Source organism: Pollachius pollachius (assembly GCF_949987615.1).
Source record: "Pollachius pollachius genome assembly, chromosome: 9".
NCBI classification, from domain to species: Eukaryota; Metazoa; Chordata; class Actinopteri; order Gadiformes; family Gadidae; genus Pollachius; species Pollachius pollachius.
This window is the reverse complement of record NC_136942.1, coordinates 20,170,358-20,187,280: the sequence shown is the minus strand read 5'-3', so window position 1 is coordinate 20,187,280 and position 16,923 is coordinate 20,170,358. Positions and strand designations below refer to the sequence as shown.

Sequence of the window (16,923 nt, the reverse complement as noted above, 5' to 3'; positions counted from 1 at the left end):
CTGTGCAAGGTGGTACCACAAGGGTTGTGTTGGGAGACCAGACAGAGATAATCACTACAGCTATCCTGAGTGCCCCCAGGATCAAAAGTATATCAAAACATTCTATAATTAAATGACCTGATCATTTGGTTGGGGTTTGACTCATTTTCCCAAAAATCAGAGTATCCATAATAAACGGCATTTACCCTTTGTTGCATTTGTTGTTTGACGTATATCTAACTAGAGGTTTTCGTTCTGTGTAGGACAAAATAAGTCGGACAATCGTGCGTCGGGACACCATTCAATAGATTAAAGCATTTCATTGCATTTGCTTTAATTGTTTAAAAATGATGCATCTTAAAATCATACATTATTTTACTACCGTTCCTCCAAAAATAAATTATGAATATGCCAGTCCTTTGAACGAAAAAGGTTGGGAACCCCTGCTCTACAAAACCAGTTGCATTGACCAAGCACGAAAGCTTTGTGCAGCGTAGCTTTTTAGCTCTTTTTTGCCTTTTACCCCCCGGATCAACACGACTGTTCATTGCAATTATTATACTTTTCTATTTTTAATGCAGGTCATTTGAATATTGTGATGCACAAAAAACATTAAAATGAGAGGCAACAGTGAGACATTTAATTTTCAAACAACTCGAACAAGAACCAAGCAGTGGACGTTAACAGTGAAAGTGTGAAACCAAATCTGCTCTAGAAAACTTCTGTGGGTAGAGACCTAAAAGGCTGATTAAATCAGGGTAAACATAAAAATATATTAATCTCTCTCCTTGTCACCATTTGAATATAAATATATATATATATATACGTCAATGTAATGAAGCAGAACATGCATCGACATTTTGTAACAGTGCCTCAAATAAATTGTAGATGAACAGTAACTAAGAAACATTTGGCATGATAAAGTACATAAAATGGTTATAAAAATGCTTTTTTTCTTCAGGTAGCCCACAAGAGCTCTAGGAATCAAGCACTCTGCACACTTAACGAAAGCCAGCTCCAAGCGTCTAGCGAGGCAGCAGAGCTTCAGAGAGGCACTCGTCCTCAAAAGGCTATAGGTGTCCAGTCCTTATCCATCCGTATACAAGTGCCTGTGGTCTCCACGCAGCCCTCCATTTTGTCTCCCCGGTCTCAGTGCAGTCAGTTCGCCCACTCACTCAGGAACAGCTGCCGCCGCCATCTCCACTTTGCCGTGTGATTCCTGGTCCGTTCTGAACAAAGAGACCCAACAGCAGTCACAATCCAACCCCTCTGGACACTGCTGATCAAATAACAGGCATAACATCGGTCGTGTCTCCGCTCCCTGGTGATGGCTGATTAAGTGGCGACAGGATCAACAGGTGACATTTGATCGAGGAAGGTCCATGATATGAGAAAAATAAATGGGAGATTATTATTAAGGGCTAATAAACTGCATGAATACAGCATGTTTTTACTTTTTTTAATCCTTCTGTGATCCGGTTTAAGAATATATTTAAGATTGTGTTGAAAATCCTTAAACACACTTTTATCTTATCACTTTTATGGCTGAACATATCTAGGACGTTACAGGCTCGGAGTCATTCTTTACTCTAGTGTGGCACCATCCAAAGGCGGGAACTTGTGCATCCAGTGAGTCGTGTTTGATGCTCATGCACGATAACATACACCTTAAAAAGCACACAAACACACTATTGACTGGAGGCTTTTTCTCCAGCATTTTCAAATGTACCTTTTCATTACATTTTCTTCAACTGTGCATAGTGCCAACCATTGGTTAGCTAAACAATCGAACAAATATATTGCATGCTCTGGTCACACTATCTGACCTAACTATTTTTAATGTACTAAGAGGATGGATATTGGGAGATTCAACCCCAAAAGATGTGACTTGTTTTCTCAAAAAGCAAGGAACTGTTGTGCAGTGAGGCATGCAGAGAGCTGTGAGAAGGACAAGCAAGGTGTGCAGTGGAGGGTAGTTACTGGAGGAACTGCAAGCACCAGGATAGCTAAAACACACACACACACACACACACACACACACACACACACACACACAACCCAGTGATGGAGACCCTTAAATTCTTGACACATACTTACTGGTGTTAACCGCTCACAGTCTAAACCTGTGTGGCTGACCAGACAGCCAGGAGAGTTTCACGGAATGCGCCATTCCAAAATTAACCCTGCACATTAAAGGCCTTGAGAAACTCAGCAATGAACGTAATCCAAAGTTTTTGATACTGTTGTCGACCCAAAAATTATAGCATTGGTGTCAAAAGACCATCCACATACAATCCAGTATAGAGCAAAGGTCAAAAGACAAGGATGGCTCGTCAAATGGGTGTTGGCAGTGAAGACATTGGTTTGGGTGCCACAGAGGAAGATGGATTCAGGGGTTGTGATGCATTCTTACAAGCCAATCAATTCAGTGTTAGTTTTGTGCAGAAAATAGCAATATTTTTAACACAATGCCTCGACACCTTGCTTGCATGAATGTGCAAATACCTTTTACGGGATTTCCTATTTTTTTCGTCGTCAAACCTTTAAGGGGAGCAGGGACAGGGGGTTAGGGAGTAGAGAAATACACAGCGAAAAGGAACCACACATTCATAAAGGAGCCCTACATAACGCTTGACACAGGAAGTCGTTTCGCATTCGGCCATGCAATTCATCCACGTCACGGTGGGCCGGCTCACCATCTAGCCCTAAACAAGACATCTTGACTGTTGCTCTTGGTAAAAACAGCTATAATAATGTACGTTATACTTACTCTTTGATACAATCTGGTATGGACACATACTCCAGAGGGACCAACTCGGCCAGGTCTGTCAGGTTGTACACAAACTGTATCTTCTGGCTGAACTTGGAGCTGGAAACAAACACGACATTATCAACCGTTTATAAAAGACAAGCAGCACTGAAAAGCTTATGTATGAAGAAGGCCCCATCATACCTGATGAAGGGTTTTGTGAGAGCTAACAGAGTCCGAATAAACCAGGAAGGATGGACTATAATCAAAGACTTCAAGTTCTTCCTTAACCTGCAAACAAGAGCACATTAGCACCTTTAGTCAACAGAAAAACATTGAAACTGTGTAGCAATACAATATGTACATGTTTGCATTGGCAAAGAGTGCCTGAGAGACAGTGCCTGAGAGTTTGTCTTGGGCATAAACGTGACATAACATGCATCGCATATGTGTGCAAGGTAATTCTATTGGCTTTATATCAGGCTTCATATGAGGGGGAGCGGATGGGTGTTCGGATACTATTAAAGCAGTCTTGGCTGTCCAATAATGAGCAGATTTTTGCTGGGATACTTTGTGGAATGCTGTGGCCAGCAGAAAAGACAGGTCTGACTCCATGGCAGTGTGAGGAGCAGCCCGGAGAGCCTCACCTCCGGTCGATCTGCTGGTAGCACTTCCTCAGCCAGCCCATCGTCGGCATCCTTTTCCTCGACGTCGCCCCATTCAAATACACAATCATGTAGTTCTCGGCCACCAGGAGCTCCAGAGTTCCTATCACGTACCTGAAGAGAAGAGTTCAAACACAAATGAGCAGGGGTATCGAAAGAAAACGTTACAAGGGATCTGAAAGTGAATAAGAAGAAGATGGCCTCACTTAAATAGATTGTCCATGATGTATCGGTAATTTGGCTGATTGCTCTCAGGCATGAAGCACACTGCGAACACAATGATGGCATTCAAGCCGTCGCCGTAGTAACCTGCAGAGGAGGGGAGAACAGAGTCACCTCCAGTCTTTCAGTGGTACAGCACACACTTGTGTACAAGTGTGTGAACAGACTTTTTGCCCCCTTGTAATGTGATTTGAGTGAATTTCGTATCATTTCCAGGGTAATTGTATGAAATGTTGAGATTAACCTTCCTTTTGTATTAGTTGCATGCCCGACCAATATTTAATGACTTAGGATTTCACAAAAACTATCTGGACCTGATTCGAGTTTGTGTCTATACATTTAATGTATAGACATATTGACATTCCAAATTTCCAGGGAAATTATATTTAAAAAAATTCCACTCCTCTGTGCCCCCGCTGGTGCCTGACCTCTGTGACTGATGACTGACCTCCGTGACTGATGACCTTCTTGTAGGGCTCGATGGCCTTCATGTCCACGCGGTGTTCCTGGTCCCCGATACGGAACACCCTCCAGCGCCGGCCCTCCTCCCGCTCCTCGGCGGCCGAGTACTCCTGCACCGTCTCCATGCCCTCCTGGAGCAGCTCTGTGGCTTTGGGCTTGGGCAGGTCATCTTAAACATCCAAAAGCAAAGACATGGGAAGCAGCCGCGTTAAGAAGAGTCCGAGGGAAAGCTAACTCAGTCAAGTTTAGGAGAGCCTTGGGGTTTTTCCATGTAGAGTTGAGCTCTATGGAGCGCAATACAACTCACTGGACCCTTTTTGTTTTGTTTTGCATGTCCATAAGGAAACAAATAATTTGTCCAATCCAGACAAAAAATAAATAGTCTGTTTGCATGCAACAAGCAGGAAGGGGAATAACTTAGATTCACCACATTCATTTTAAGAACAAAATTGATTGAGATACAAGTGTTCAATCCATAAATTTCATTTTAACAGCGACTTATGCAGTTTATTTGAAAATCAGGAGATTTTGGCGATATGAAGAACCAGCGTGCATGATCAGGGGTACAAATGGCGTATTGAATAATGCAACGAACAAAAATATAAAAACGTGATAAACGTCATCCCTTGATTTGTTTAAACCACTGACAGACACACACACAATTTGTTTGGATGATTTGACTTGGCGGCTGGAAGAAACACATAGCACCGTCCGACAGGAACCTTACCACGGTGAAGACCCAAACCTGCCGCTGGCAGGCGGCCCGTTTCCAGGCTATGAATGGAAACAAGCCTTCCGAGGGACACAAGAGGAAACGCAGCATTGTGGAGACACAAAACACAACAAGGCAACACTGTAAACTACACTTCCTCTCCAGGCATGGGAGCGACAGAACTGATCTGGATCAACTTCAGAGAAGCTGGTGCATGCTTCGACTCACACAGCCATCGATTTGGCCACTGGTGAAATACCAGGAAATATGCCACTGAAATACAAATAAAGTTTGTGCTTGTGTTAAGCCGTTAAGTGAGTATGAGAAGATGCTCGTTAAGCTTCATCATTTTACTGCACCACAACATCTCCCTTTGAACCATTCATACATAACATATCCTTTCTTTAAGGACAAAGAGAAAGCACTGGCAGGATCACATGGAGAATGGTCAGCTCGTACCCTCCCACTCAAACTCGTTGCTGTTCTCGGAGGGCGTGTCCATGTCGTCAAGGTCCAGCTCCGCGCTGTCCTCCAGCTCGTCCGACAGCAGGGAGCCCTCGCTGCGGTCCAGGGTGAGGCTGATGTCCGGGGCGGCCAGCTTCTTCTTGGGCTTCTTGCCCTGGTTCACCGGGTAGCCTGAACAGGAGCAGAGCATGACCCATTTTAGGGAGTAACATTAGGCACGAGACTGAGTTAAAGCCACACTGCCCTGATATCGCAGCGTTTCCCACAGCTTCCTCTGGGCGAGGGCCTGCGCCTCACTAGAGGACTGACCCCCTCTACAAACTGATTCACTTCTCACAATATGACGACAATGTGCGCGTCTGTTGATGTTAGCAATTGCTTTCAATTTGACAGAAAATATATGCTTCTATTAGCCTAATATACTATAATATAGACCTATATAATATAACATAATTATTATGATACATCTATGAAATCAGATAGGTACAGAGTATGTAATTGTTTATTGTGGAGCGTTCCCCCATTTACGTTTTTTTTGGGTGTTTATTTTCAAAACCTGCTCCCTTCTACTCTTTCCAACTCTCAAATGTTGCCGACATCAGCCTCTATATCCCGTTTGATTTGGGTTATTACAATGCGCAGGATTTATTACTACTTGCCTCTTTCACTGAATCCTTCTCCCCCTCCACTAAAGTTGTTTGAGGGAAACCCTGTAATCTCTCTGTTTCTCTCTTAATCTCTTTGTTTACCCGGATCCTTGTCCCCAGCTGCTCCACCAAACAGCTCCTCGTCCAGGTCCTCTTCCTCTGGCAGGGGCCTGGCGAACCAGAGGAGAGCAGATCAGAAACACGCCGCTACCCCCGGAGATCTAAGCCCCACCTGGGCCAACGCCTCACACAGCAGCAGGACGTTCAGTAACATACCTGGGAAAGTCCTCATCTTGCCATTCTTCCTTAAGCTCCACTCCTTCCATCCGCAAGCGAGCCTCAGTGGTGGCGACAGACTCCTGCCGCTCCAGACTGGAGGGAAACAAATGTAGAACACGCTATTAGGACAGACTGATTTAGTCCATGAGCTTCAACTTAATTGCTCTACTGTTTAAAAAGCTTTAACATTTTGGAACAAATTATCAGGATATAGTACAAACCCAAGGTTATCAATCAATAATTTGTTCAAATCAATAATATATTTAAACAAATGATTGCTTGGTGCTGAACTGCAGCTTGTGAGTTTAACATACTTACTAAAAAATAAAACAATTCTTGTCTTGATAGACAAGCAGAGACATTATTATTATTATGAAAAAGGTGCCTTATTTCGCACAAAATGTGATATAACAAGGAAAGGCATGACTCTGTAAATGTTCAACAGATGCTGTTTAGGTAAGCACTCATTGATACTCAGAAACCCTAGTCATTTTCCTCCTCATTGGTTAGGAATCCCTTATTGAGCCTGTGCTTTCAAACGGCCACATAATAAGATCAGTGGCTTCTTGGAGAGCTTTGAGTCTCAGAACCGGCGTTTTTGAAGGCTTTAGCAAATCGTAATGTTAGCCTAAACGTTATTTCTGCACTGCACAGAGCTCCATGTGATTCACTAATCACAAACATGAACGCACTCCCACACACAGAATTCTAAGCATGTGCACGAGACACCTCAGCGAAAGGTTACGCACAGCGATCTCCATGATGCTCTATACCTCAAATCCAGCCGATAAGCTAGAGCAACAGCAGGAATGTGTGCTGTTTAAGCAAACTGGATGGATCTGGACAGCTGGTGCACATGCTGCTACCACCTGGCCCTTCCAACTGGAGCCTGGGACCTGTCCCACTGACTGACGGCATCAACTGGGTGACAGCTAACTGATCTGTTTGTGAAAACACCCAAAATGGGGGGGGGGGGCACTTCTTGTGGTCTTTATCAGCTTTGTCCAAAGGGCCAACGACCATGACCCATAAATGACCAACACATTGGGTCTGAGTGAAGGGGAGTATTAAATCTGCGATATGTGGTGTTAAATCATGACATGTTTGTATTAGTGTTATAATTTGAGTAATTTCGGCCAATGAGTAGAAAAAAAAAATAGTTAAAATAGTTTGAGCAAACATATATTTAGCCACACTGAGGATAAGTAGTAAAATGGTAATTAATCAAGACAGACCCTTCAAAAAAATCAAGATCAAGAAAAATATTGATCAAAATACACATGACAATTTCACGTTTGAGAACACGATCAGAACAGGAGCCTCTTTGGTGCAGTCCTGAGGGGAATTAGACTGGCTAGAAATGGTCCACTTTGAAACTACAATAACAGGTATACGACCAAGCCTACAGGTGTTACCTTCCATCCTGTGCTGAGGCTGGCTGTGGCTGATGGAGACCCACGGGTGTGGAGCACCTCTCTCCCGGGGCGGTGGCTCCATTGTCTTGGGTGGTGCTTCTCTCTGATCGGTCTGGAAGCTCTTCCACTGCTTCCTCGCTGTTTTCCCAGGTGGACACTGGGCTCTGTTTCAGTTCATCCAGGTCCTCTTCATCCACCTCACCTGACACACCCGAGGACGAAGGGCTGGAGGCTTCTTTGTGACCCAGGTCCTCGTAGGTCCTGGGTGTGTGGAGGTCTTGGAGGCTGTTGTTTATAACGTCATTCATGTCACATTGCAGGGCTTCACTCTCAATCACATCTGATGCCATACCTTTGATTCCGTAGCCTGATTTAAACCTTTTACAGATTCAGGTTCTAACCAAATGTGCACTGTTTTGCTGAGACTTCCTCAAGGGCTAGCTGGTTGGTTTATAACGGGCAGCTAACTGAGCTTATACAATACAACTTATTGGGGAGCTGCTAGTTAGCGTGCTAGCGGCTTTAAGCAGCACAACTTTCCAGAGTTGATTGCTTAAGTTGAGCGTGATCTATGCCAACTAACTTCATATCGCCAAAATTACGCCTTAGTTCGTACCGAATTGAACCACCGCAAACCCTGCCCGAAAAGTGAAGGTAGAAATTCCAATTCGGTTACTGGCGCAGTGAGCTTACTTTTTCATTTCCTTCCTTTCTCTTGAGTCTACTCCTGATTAGGTGCTGCAACAAGAACTCGTCGTGAGCATAACGCCACCTAACAGAAGCGACGATTTTGCAACCGAGCATACACATCAGACATAGAGAGGATCTTGGGTGGTAGTGTAGTCCCGGTCTAGCGCAACGCAGTTTCCGTTCTCTTACTTCCTACGAGCTGTGGTCGCCAGTTAACAGCAACCAAAGCAAAAATAAGAATAAGATAAATCAAACAAACAAGAATAAAAGCACATCAACAAAAATAAAAACAACGACAGGCAGAATACATATGGGGTTTTTACGAGTCATTTGACAAATCGATATCCGAAACATGTAACGGAAACGGATATCCAACTATCAAAAGCCCACCCCTCTCCCGCCGCTACAGCGACTTAACAGAAAGTTCCGCCTTCTCTCTCAGGCCAATGAAGCAGAATGATTTGGAGCAGCCCGTTGAAGGCGCTGAACTACTGCAGACCAGAGCTATTTAGAAGAGAGATTCTCTTCAAATGACTCTGCTGCACACGTGTTCTCCGGCAAAGTGCATGTTGGTCCAACCTGTGATGATGTGAGTTGATTATTGCCGTATGTCTTTTCCTTATAAGTAGTTTAAACCTTAATTGCGACCTTCCAATTACGCTTTCGATGTAGTTGTCGAATGGATCTACAGCAGGGCCTCAACAGCTTCTTACTCACACCTTTATCAGTTACACCGAAGATTGGAAGAAACGTTAACTTAATATAATGTATTACTAGTTTTGGTTATTAACAAATAACCTACGATTGAATGGATGTTGATGTGGCAGCTATCGAACATGTAAAATGAAAGCTCTATAAAAATATATAAATACAATGAAACATTGCTTTAATCGTATTTGATTACTGAATAATTATATATTGTAATATTAAACATGTATGTTCATGTTATGTAGTGTCACAAAACATCCCTCTAGGTGGCAGCAGATCTTTACAAACCTACGGGAAATACACATTTTGACAACGTCTCCACATCTCTCTGGGAGGAATGAATCCTTCCATGAAGGAGCATCATCCATGTGCTACATCTTTAGCTTCATACAGAACTGGCAGTGGGCGTTTTTAGAATCAGTATTTGTAGTATAAAATGCTTAATCAAAACCCGATCAGTTTGAACAGTTCTAAATAAACCCACGTGGCAACTAGATTCAGGAGTTTGCATTTATATATTTCAAGGCACTTGTTAAATTAAGAGTTTGGTGCAACCAAATCTTTCAACCAATCTTGGATAACAATGATTATGTCTGAAATAGTATTCAACTTTTTGAATTATTACAATTTGTAGGCATTACTAATAAATAGGCTTACATGTATATTTCTCTATTGGAAGATGTTGCACAACACATAGCCTTACAAATCAGATTTGATTTCTACTTAATTGGCTCCCTATTCTGTGTGCATAGACGATTCAGTGCATTTTCTAATTAAGATTGCTATTTATTCTGTGGGATCATTAGGCCTCATCACAAAAAAGGATAATCCAGACAAATTGAAATAGCATGCTTCTCCTCCGCTTTCTGCTCTGCTCTGTATGCTAATGAGTCATGTCGCAATTAGAAGGCAAATGTTTCCTGTTAAGCTAAGACAAATCCACTGAGCCAGCCTACACCAAGTCTACAGTAGCCCAGGTCTGATGTCTGCAAGTCCTATCAATGTGAAACGTTCCATGCAAGTTTCACGATCAATACCCTTTGGTTGTAAACCCCTCCTGCTGATCTCTTTGGCCGTTTGTTAAGCTAAAATGAATCCAGTCTTAACCCTGGTATTCATATTGCTCCACCTCTTGGTTCACAGCCAGGGACCTGAAAGGCACCAGGATGTTTTACCCTGGCAAAGTTCCTTTATGAGATATCAAGGAGTGAGTAAAACCACAACACATGGTTATGTTGGAAAATAGCTCGAATAACGTTGAGTTTGATTCATTCTTTACTCTTAGCTGTTGTCTCCCGGCTCCTTCGTTCTTTATTGATCATCTGTATGTTGCTGTGCTTATAGGTTTAACTACAGCTTGACCTCCGTGGTAAAAGAGTAAGGAAACGTGGAACAGAGAAAGTGTTTGATGACTCTCTGATAAGAAAAAGGAAAAGAAGAAGAAGAAATAAATGAAAACTTCACACATGCTTCTCCTTTCATCACAAAAGTAGGTCCGCATATTCTAATTATCCAAAGTAGCTGTAACCTATTCTGAAGCTGTAGCCGAGCTGTTGAGTTGTTCCATTTTCCTAAATGTTGTGGGAAGTGTTCAAGAGACACAAAAAAACATCTTTAATGAGAAAAGACAAAAAGGATTCAACTGCATGTTTTATGCAATCTCTTTTTCAGAGCCTGGGTGAATAATTATTTATGATTGCAAAACCTAAAAGGGAGAATAGGAGATGGCAACTGCAAGGAGACTGGTAAAAAATTTAAAGAGGATGTTGAATTAATATTTCAGGGAAGATGAAATATTTAATGGAAACAAATGAGCATAACATTTAAAACAGCATGATAAATAGTGGTGAGCATCACAAAGGTGGCCCTCACAAATTGTTCTATTTGTTGCTGCAGCCAAAAGGTATTTTGAATTAATATGATATCACAAAGTAGCACGCCTTTAAAAAAAGATTGTTATTCTGTTTCATTAGACTGAATAGTAAGACGAGGATTTGCCTTTTTTATTTAATTTACTGTCATAACATTCAGTGCATTTTGGAAAATATTGCCCTTTGTACCCCTGAGAGAGGTACAACTTCAGCATACAATTCCATTTAATTTCTCGTCTTAACACTCCTATCAAACCGACAGAAATCAAGAGTCTATCAGCTCCCGCTCATTGGCTTTTTGAATGTGAAAATAATTAAATCGGCAAACAAATAATTATTCAAGTCAATGAGAACAATTATCTCAAAGAGGCCTCTGAGACTTCGATGTGCATACTGAATCGATTAATTATCCTGCTAAAGATAATTGAGTGGAACTAACTCTTTTCACTCCTTCCTCGTCCTCGCCTGCTTGTCTTTGAATTTGATCTTGAAATAATACACATTTTCATCGCCATATATTGGGGCTGTTCAGATATAAAACAGTCCCTTCAGAGGAAAGGATGCAGGATTGTAGTTCTGATATGAAGTTGTTTTTATCCACCATCTTTGAGCTTATATACGTACAGAGGGGCTCCCTTATGTCTGGTGGCTACAGATACTGTAGTAGATGAAGAAGCAGGAATCTTTCATACCCAAGTAGCATACATCCTTTCAATGGCAGTATTGGCATTCTGTAGTTGGCAGACAGAAATAAAGAGTATCGTATACGATTTTCATATATATAACTGCTTTCATTGTGTGGCTTTGCATTTATATTTTGAGCTGTCTGTTTACTTGAAAGTCTTCTATAAAAAAGCCTGAGCTCTTGAGAATCTGAGGACTACAAAGAAACCAGTGTATTAACAGTGTATTGTTATGCAGTGTTGTGAATGTGAGCCAGCGTCTATCCTGTGTACTACTGATTCATAACAATCTCAGTCAGAGGTCATGACCTCAACAAAGTATGAGAGGTGTACACATTGTCCCAAGATTTAGTTTCTACTTTAAGTCATCACGTTCATGGCCGTCGTAAAGATTGCTGTGGAATTGGTTCCCTCCAACTTCCCTGTCCCTGATTTATCATCTGCAGTGGTTACAGTATTCATCATATAGTAGTTATTATACTGTTTCCATGGACTGCTTTGGGATCAAGGGGTGAGGATTCAACATGAACGACTTGCGTTATTAAGGGAGATATTATTTCTCCATTGAATGTCCTGCCTTTGAAATGCTTGGAGGAATGGATTCAGAGGTTCTGAGCAGTGCATATAGAAATGCCCCTGTCATTTGTCAACAATGATTAAGGTTGAATGATTTGCTGAGGGTTTGCTTGTAATAACGTATGATCATTATTCTAAATGATTTACTTTAGAGATCAGGTGGAAATTTCATGTAAATCACATGTTCCTTTTGTGGCCAATTTTATTCTATTAACTGCTCGGTTCTCCTCGATAATTCCCCCGTGGGACATAGCCTTTGATAAATATTATTTTGGTTTTACCTAATTAATGCACTCACTGTGATGTTCTCCTTTTCTTCACGGCTTGCCCCCCCCCCCCCCCCCCCCCATCTCTCTAATCTAACAGTGAAGGAAGGGACTGCTACTTGATTAGGGACCTTATGAGGGACACTATGTACATGTGTGTGGGCTAATGATCTACTCTAGCCGCTTTAGAACTCACTGCTCCGAGGGCCTTGCAGAAACGCCATGAGAGAAATACATTACATGACCTAACTACACTGCCTTGTGTGGGTATATTACCAATAAAACATGGACTCTAGTTTGAGTTTGTTTTATCTGTGTTTTAAAAGGATACTCGGTCGCATCCTTGACATTTGATGAATTTTAATATCAGAATTATGAAGTGGTAATAAATGTAGAACAGTGCAAGTTTAACTCTGTTATTGAAATGTCAAATAATAATATAGCCTTTTAAAACTGATGTAGAAAGTACATTTGAAAATGCAACACTAATGTAAGAGTGCATGAGTTTTTCTTGCATATTTTCTTCCCCAATAATAGTCAAACTCTCAGCTCTGTTGCACACACAGCCCTAAACGTTAGCAGATGCCCACTTCTGACGAGGGCCAAGGTAGCATTCAGCAGCTCAGCGCTGGGTTAATTCTCCAATACATGGCTTGACTCTGCGGTGTTGAGACAGCAAAACGGAGAGGTCATTGGAGGATAAGGCCTAAGTTACTCCACCTAATACCAACGTCAAATTAATTACAGCCATTCAGCATTTTTGATGTACCACTTAATATTTCCTTTACTTCCAGGGTAATTAATATTTCCAGAGTTCTGACCTTGGGAATGTGACTGGGTATAATGAATGGGGTAAGATTGTGTTCGGACTGGAATGCTTGCTATTTAAGCACAGTGGCATTACACAGTTGGAACAATGTCAGCTATAATGTGAACCAATATCTAATCTTTAAAGAAACATTAACCAAGACAATGCATGGAGGGAAAATTTAAACGCACATATTCTCATACTGAAAATGCAACAGTAAGCTTTATAATATTTTATACTACAAGATGACATTACATGACATCTATTCATGCCTAATTTATCCTTCAGTACAGAACAAGACACTTAACATCTCTAGATTGCAGCATATAAAGGTATTGACGTACAGCCACATCAAGACAACCCAATGAGATTTGACAAGAGCTACTCTTAATGTTGGCATCTATGACGCAATGAATGTTTATAGAAGAGGAGAAACGTACAGCCCACCCTAAACACCACCACACTAAAGCACCACACAGAGCACTACAATGAAGTGAATGGTTTTACAGTGACAGATAGAAAGCAGCAACAATAAGCTATAAAACAACAGGCCATAGGACGCTGTGAGCTGTGGTTTCATTGGTTGGAATTAGTTCAGACATGCAATTCTTGCCTCCTCAGTACTTTTGGTTTACAACCCAAGCAGTTGAGGTTAAATCTTCTCTTGTTCCTCTTCTTAACCGGTCTTTGAAATGTCCTAAATCTATTGTGGGAAAGGGTACCAACATTATTGGAGCACATTTAAGAATTTGTAATTGTTCTCATATTCTTCAAATTTGATCCTCTAAATGAAGTGAGTCTGTTCAGAGAGATGGATGTCTTCTTCAAGAAGAATTGATGGACACGTCTGCTCCATTTGGTTCAGGCAAATGGTTGGCCAGCCATGTCTGCCATTAGTCTAATAACAATTTGACACTGACCAATGGACACAAACGCACAAACACACACACACACACACACACACACACACACACACACACACACACACACACACACGCATGCAACTTTACCTCACTCATTCCCTTTTTTGCAAATAGTAAGATAAATGGAAGTATTCGCAGACAGCAAAATTGCAAACATTAGTGTTAAATAGCTGATTGGTAACTGCTTATTCATAGATTTCCCATGAACAGCAACTAAAACACTTGATGCGGTAAGTGAAAGTGAATAATGACTTTGTTACTTTGTTATGATAAATGTTTAGCCATCACATAAACAGAACTGTAAATATAGTCTACTGCGGCTGACCTTCAAATCCCCTCTGGTTTGCAGCACCACAACATCTTTGTGTTGTCCTCTAAAAGAAGAGATATTTTCCGGTCCACATAATACGCTTCGGTATTTCAAGAGATGCTGACCTAAAAGGGTTGATCAAAGACTGTGGAAACTCCACAGCCTGCAGCAAGCAATAAATTGGTCCATTCCATGTTTTGCACTGGCAAATTATTCTCCAGAGCCCTAACACTCTTTGTAGCAACTCAATTAGCTGGAGACAGATGCAGCGAGCATTCACATTTCTGTTTTATAGGTGTTTCAATTCAGTTCATGTTGGCACAGAGCATGGAAATAATAACTGTTTGCTAACTCTCACATGAGGGAAGGTTGACTCGATAAACATGGCCGTGTTGTTTCTAGAGTCTGGAGGAGTCCCCACAGGCCCGGTGCCAAATGGCCTTCAGGATCTCTGATATGGTGGTCTTACCCCAGCATTTCTAATGGTGTGTGATGGGAGACCTGTCTGCGCTTACTCCAAACGCAAACACAGAATGTTAGAGGAGGTACACGGAGACGTGGACGTTTTTAAATGTGCATGTTTCCATGGCGACACATTTCAATACTACCATGGGATTTTTGCGATGTGTACTATAAATGGCTGACAAAATGACAGCACAAGACTGGACAGGGAGACAAAGGAAAGAAAACAAATCTTCTAAAAGAAGATATCTACTTTGATTCGGCAGATTGATGATATCCCAAAGAAGATGAAGAATAACTCAGTAGAAGCGATAACCCCTTTCTTCCTGTGTCTCTGTTCAGAGAGGGGCTGTGCGGTGACCTGGCATCCCGCTCTCAGGAGAGAGCACGCTGGTCATTAATATACACGGGTCCCTCCTGTCGCTGTTGCTGGCATGGGATATTAACCCGCAGAACAATGGTGACCTTTCCGATGAAACCATATGTTTAACGGTGAGCAATCTGTCTGATTTTCAAGGACCATTTACCACAGAGGGCTGCGGAGGGGATGGCTTGGCTAGCACAGTACCTCTACAGGTAATTACATCAGGGATAACTCAGTCCTCCGCCGCAATCCCTCCCATATTACAATTATAATTGAACAGAATTTCCATGATGGTATAATTATCTGCCATATTCTTTTGGAGTACTTGATCGCTCTCTTTTTTTCAATGCTTTTCTTACCCCAAAAAATAATCAACATTTTGATAAATTGATGTACTACCATACATAAAAACACAAAATGAACGCTCTCTCGTTCAGTGAGATTATAATTAATTGCATGTGAAAGGCTCCCTGCAGTCAACGTCTCCACTCTGTTAACAAAGAAACACTTCTGTCTCTAATTATTCCTCGAACAACATTATCACACACATGGCAGCGGCGAGAACAGGACAGGTCGCTTTCTGGTCCTTGTTTCAGCGGTTCATCACATATGGGTCACAGCCTATAAGATCCTGTTGTCTTCATCGATTATATTTTATATTATGTTACAAATATTACAAAATATAATCAAATTAGTACAATTTCAATATTTGGAATAGATGTTGAATTGTTCCTACGACTCTCTGTTGTTATTTATATTTTATAATTGAACAAATATGTGATTGTCAATTCAAAAAATGCTGAATAGTGGATCCGTGTTTTTATTCATTTTTTATCATTGTTAATGATTCGTTAACATCATGTAATTACGCAGAATCTCAACTGAAATGTCAGCAGTAATTTGCGTTGCTTCCTGGTTTTATTATACCAGGCTCTCGGAGCAAGCGCTGGGATGCAGGCAACGGGCGATCTGTAATCACAGCACAGAGAGCCGACTTGGGGGAGTTGAGACTGTTCTATCATTTAGACCGAACCCAAAGTTGGAAAAGATGAAAGCACTGAGACGACCCCCCAGTCCTGAAGGCCCTCTGACGGAGCCCCTGGTTCTGTTCTTCCAGGGGCCCCATCAGAGGCCGGGAGGACATCAAACGGCCCTGCATGTCTGGGAGGAATACTGGAGGCTCAGTGGTAAGTGGGGACTGTCTTTTTGCTGGCATGGCTCTGTGAGCCTGTGTGACGCTCCGCAGCAGGGGACGCCCGGTACCGGGACAGCCTTCCTGACCACGGACCTTTCCCTAAAACGGATCATTAGCATTCTGCCCAAGATGGATGGCAACCTTCTGCATGAGCTGCTGGCCGCCAGTGAGAGGGGCGCTGGCTCTCCTTGCCGGTCCCATGTTCTGCATGCTGACCTGCTCCTGGGTCTTAGTTAACATTCAGGGGGCCCTGACCTGCAAAACAGGCTTGGCAGCAGAACCAAGGTCCCACTCTCCCCAAAGAAATTAAAGGTTGTAATCTTTCAGTGGAAACTTGCTCACCTTCCCCGACCATGTGAGCGTAATGGATGCAGCTGTTTCCCTGCCACCTCCCTCCCTCCCTCCCTCCCTCCCTCCCTCCCTCCCTCCCTCCCGACAGTGCTGCTTGTGTCCAATTGTCTGTGCGTGTGAC

The 16,923-nt window shown here is 42.2% G+C and overlaps 1 protein-coding gene across 2 annotated transcripts; it reads right to left on the bottom strand.

The window, feature by feature from the left end:
- Nucleotides 1-351: 351 nt before the first annotated feature.
- Nucleotides 352-8,304, bottom strand: bnip2 (BCL2 interacting protein 2). 2 transcript variants are annotated; one of them, XM_079743352.1, is made up of 11 exons: nt 7,596-8,304; nt 6,178-6,273; nt 6,004-6,071; nt 5,249-5,425; nt 4,064-4,246; nt 3,600-3,702; nt 3,376-3,507; nt 2,933-3,019; nt 2,750-2,848; nt 2,485-2,520; nt 352-1,208 (listed from the first exon to the last, which is right to left on the bottom strand). In XM_079743352.1, the coding sequence occupies exons 1-11, from the start codon at nt 7,943-7,945 to the stop codon at nt 1,151-1,153; spliced, it is 1,389 nt and encodes a 462-aa protein (XP_079599478.1). In that variant the 5' UTR covers nt 7,946-8,304; the 3' UTR covers nt 352-1,150. The 2 variants fall into 2 exon arrangements, with proteins under 2 accessions (XP_079599478.1, XP_079599479.1); XM_079743353.1 differs by lacking the exon at nt 2,485-2,520 and having other exon boundaries at nt 354-1,208.
- Nucleotides 8,305-16,923: the final 8,619 nt, after the last annotated feature.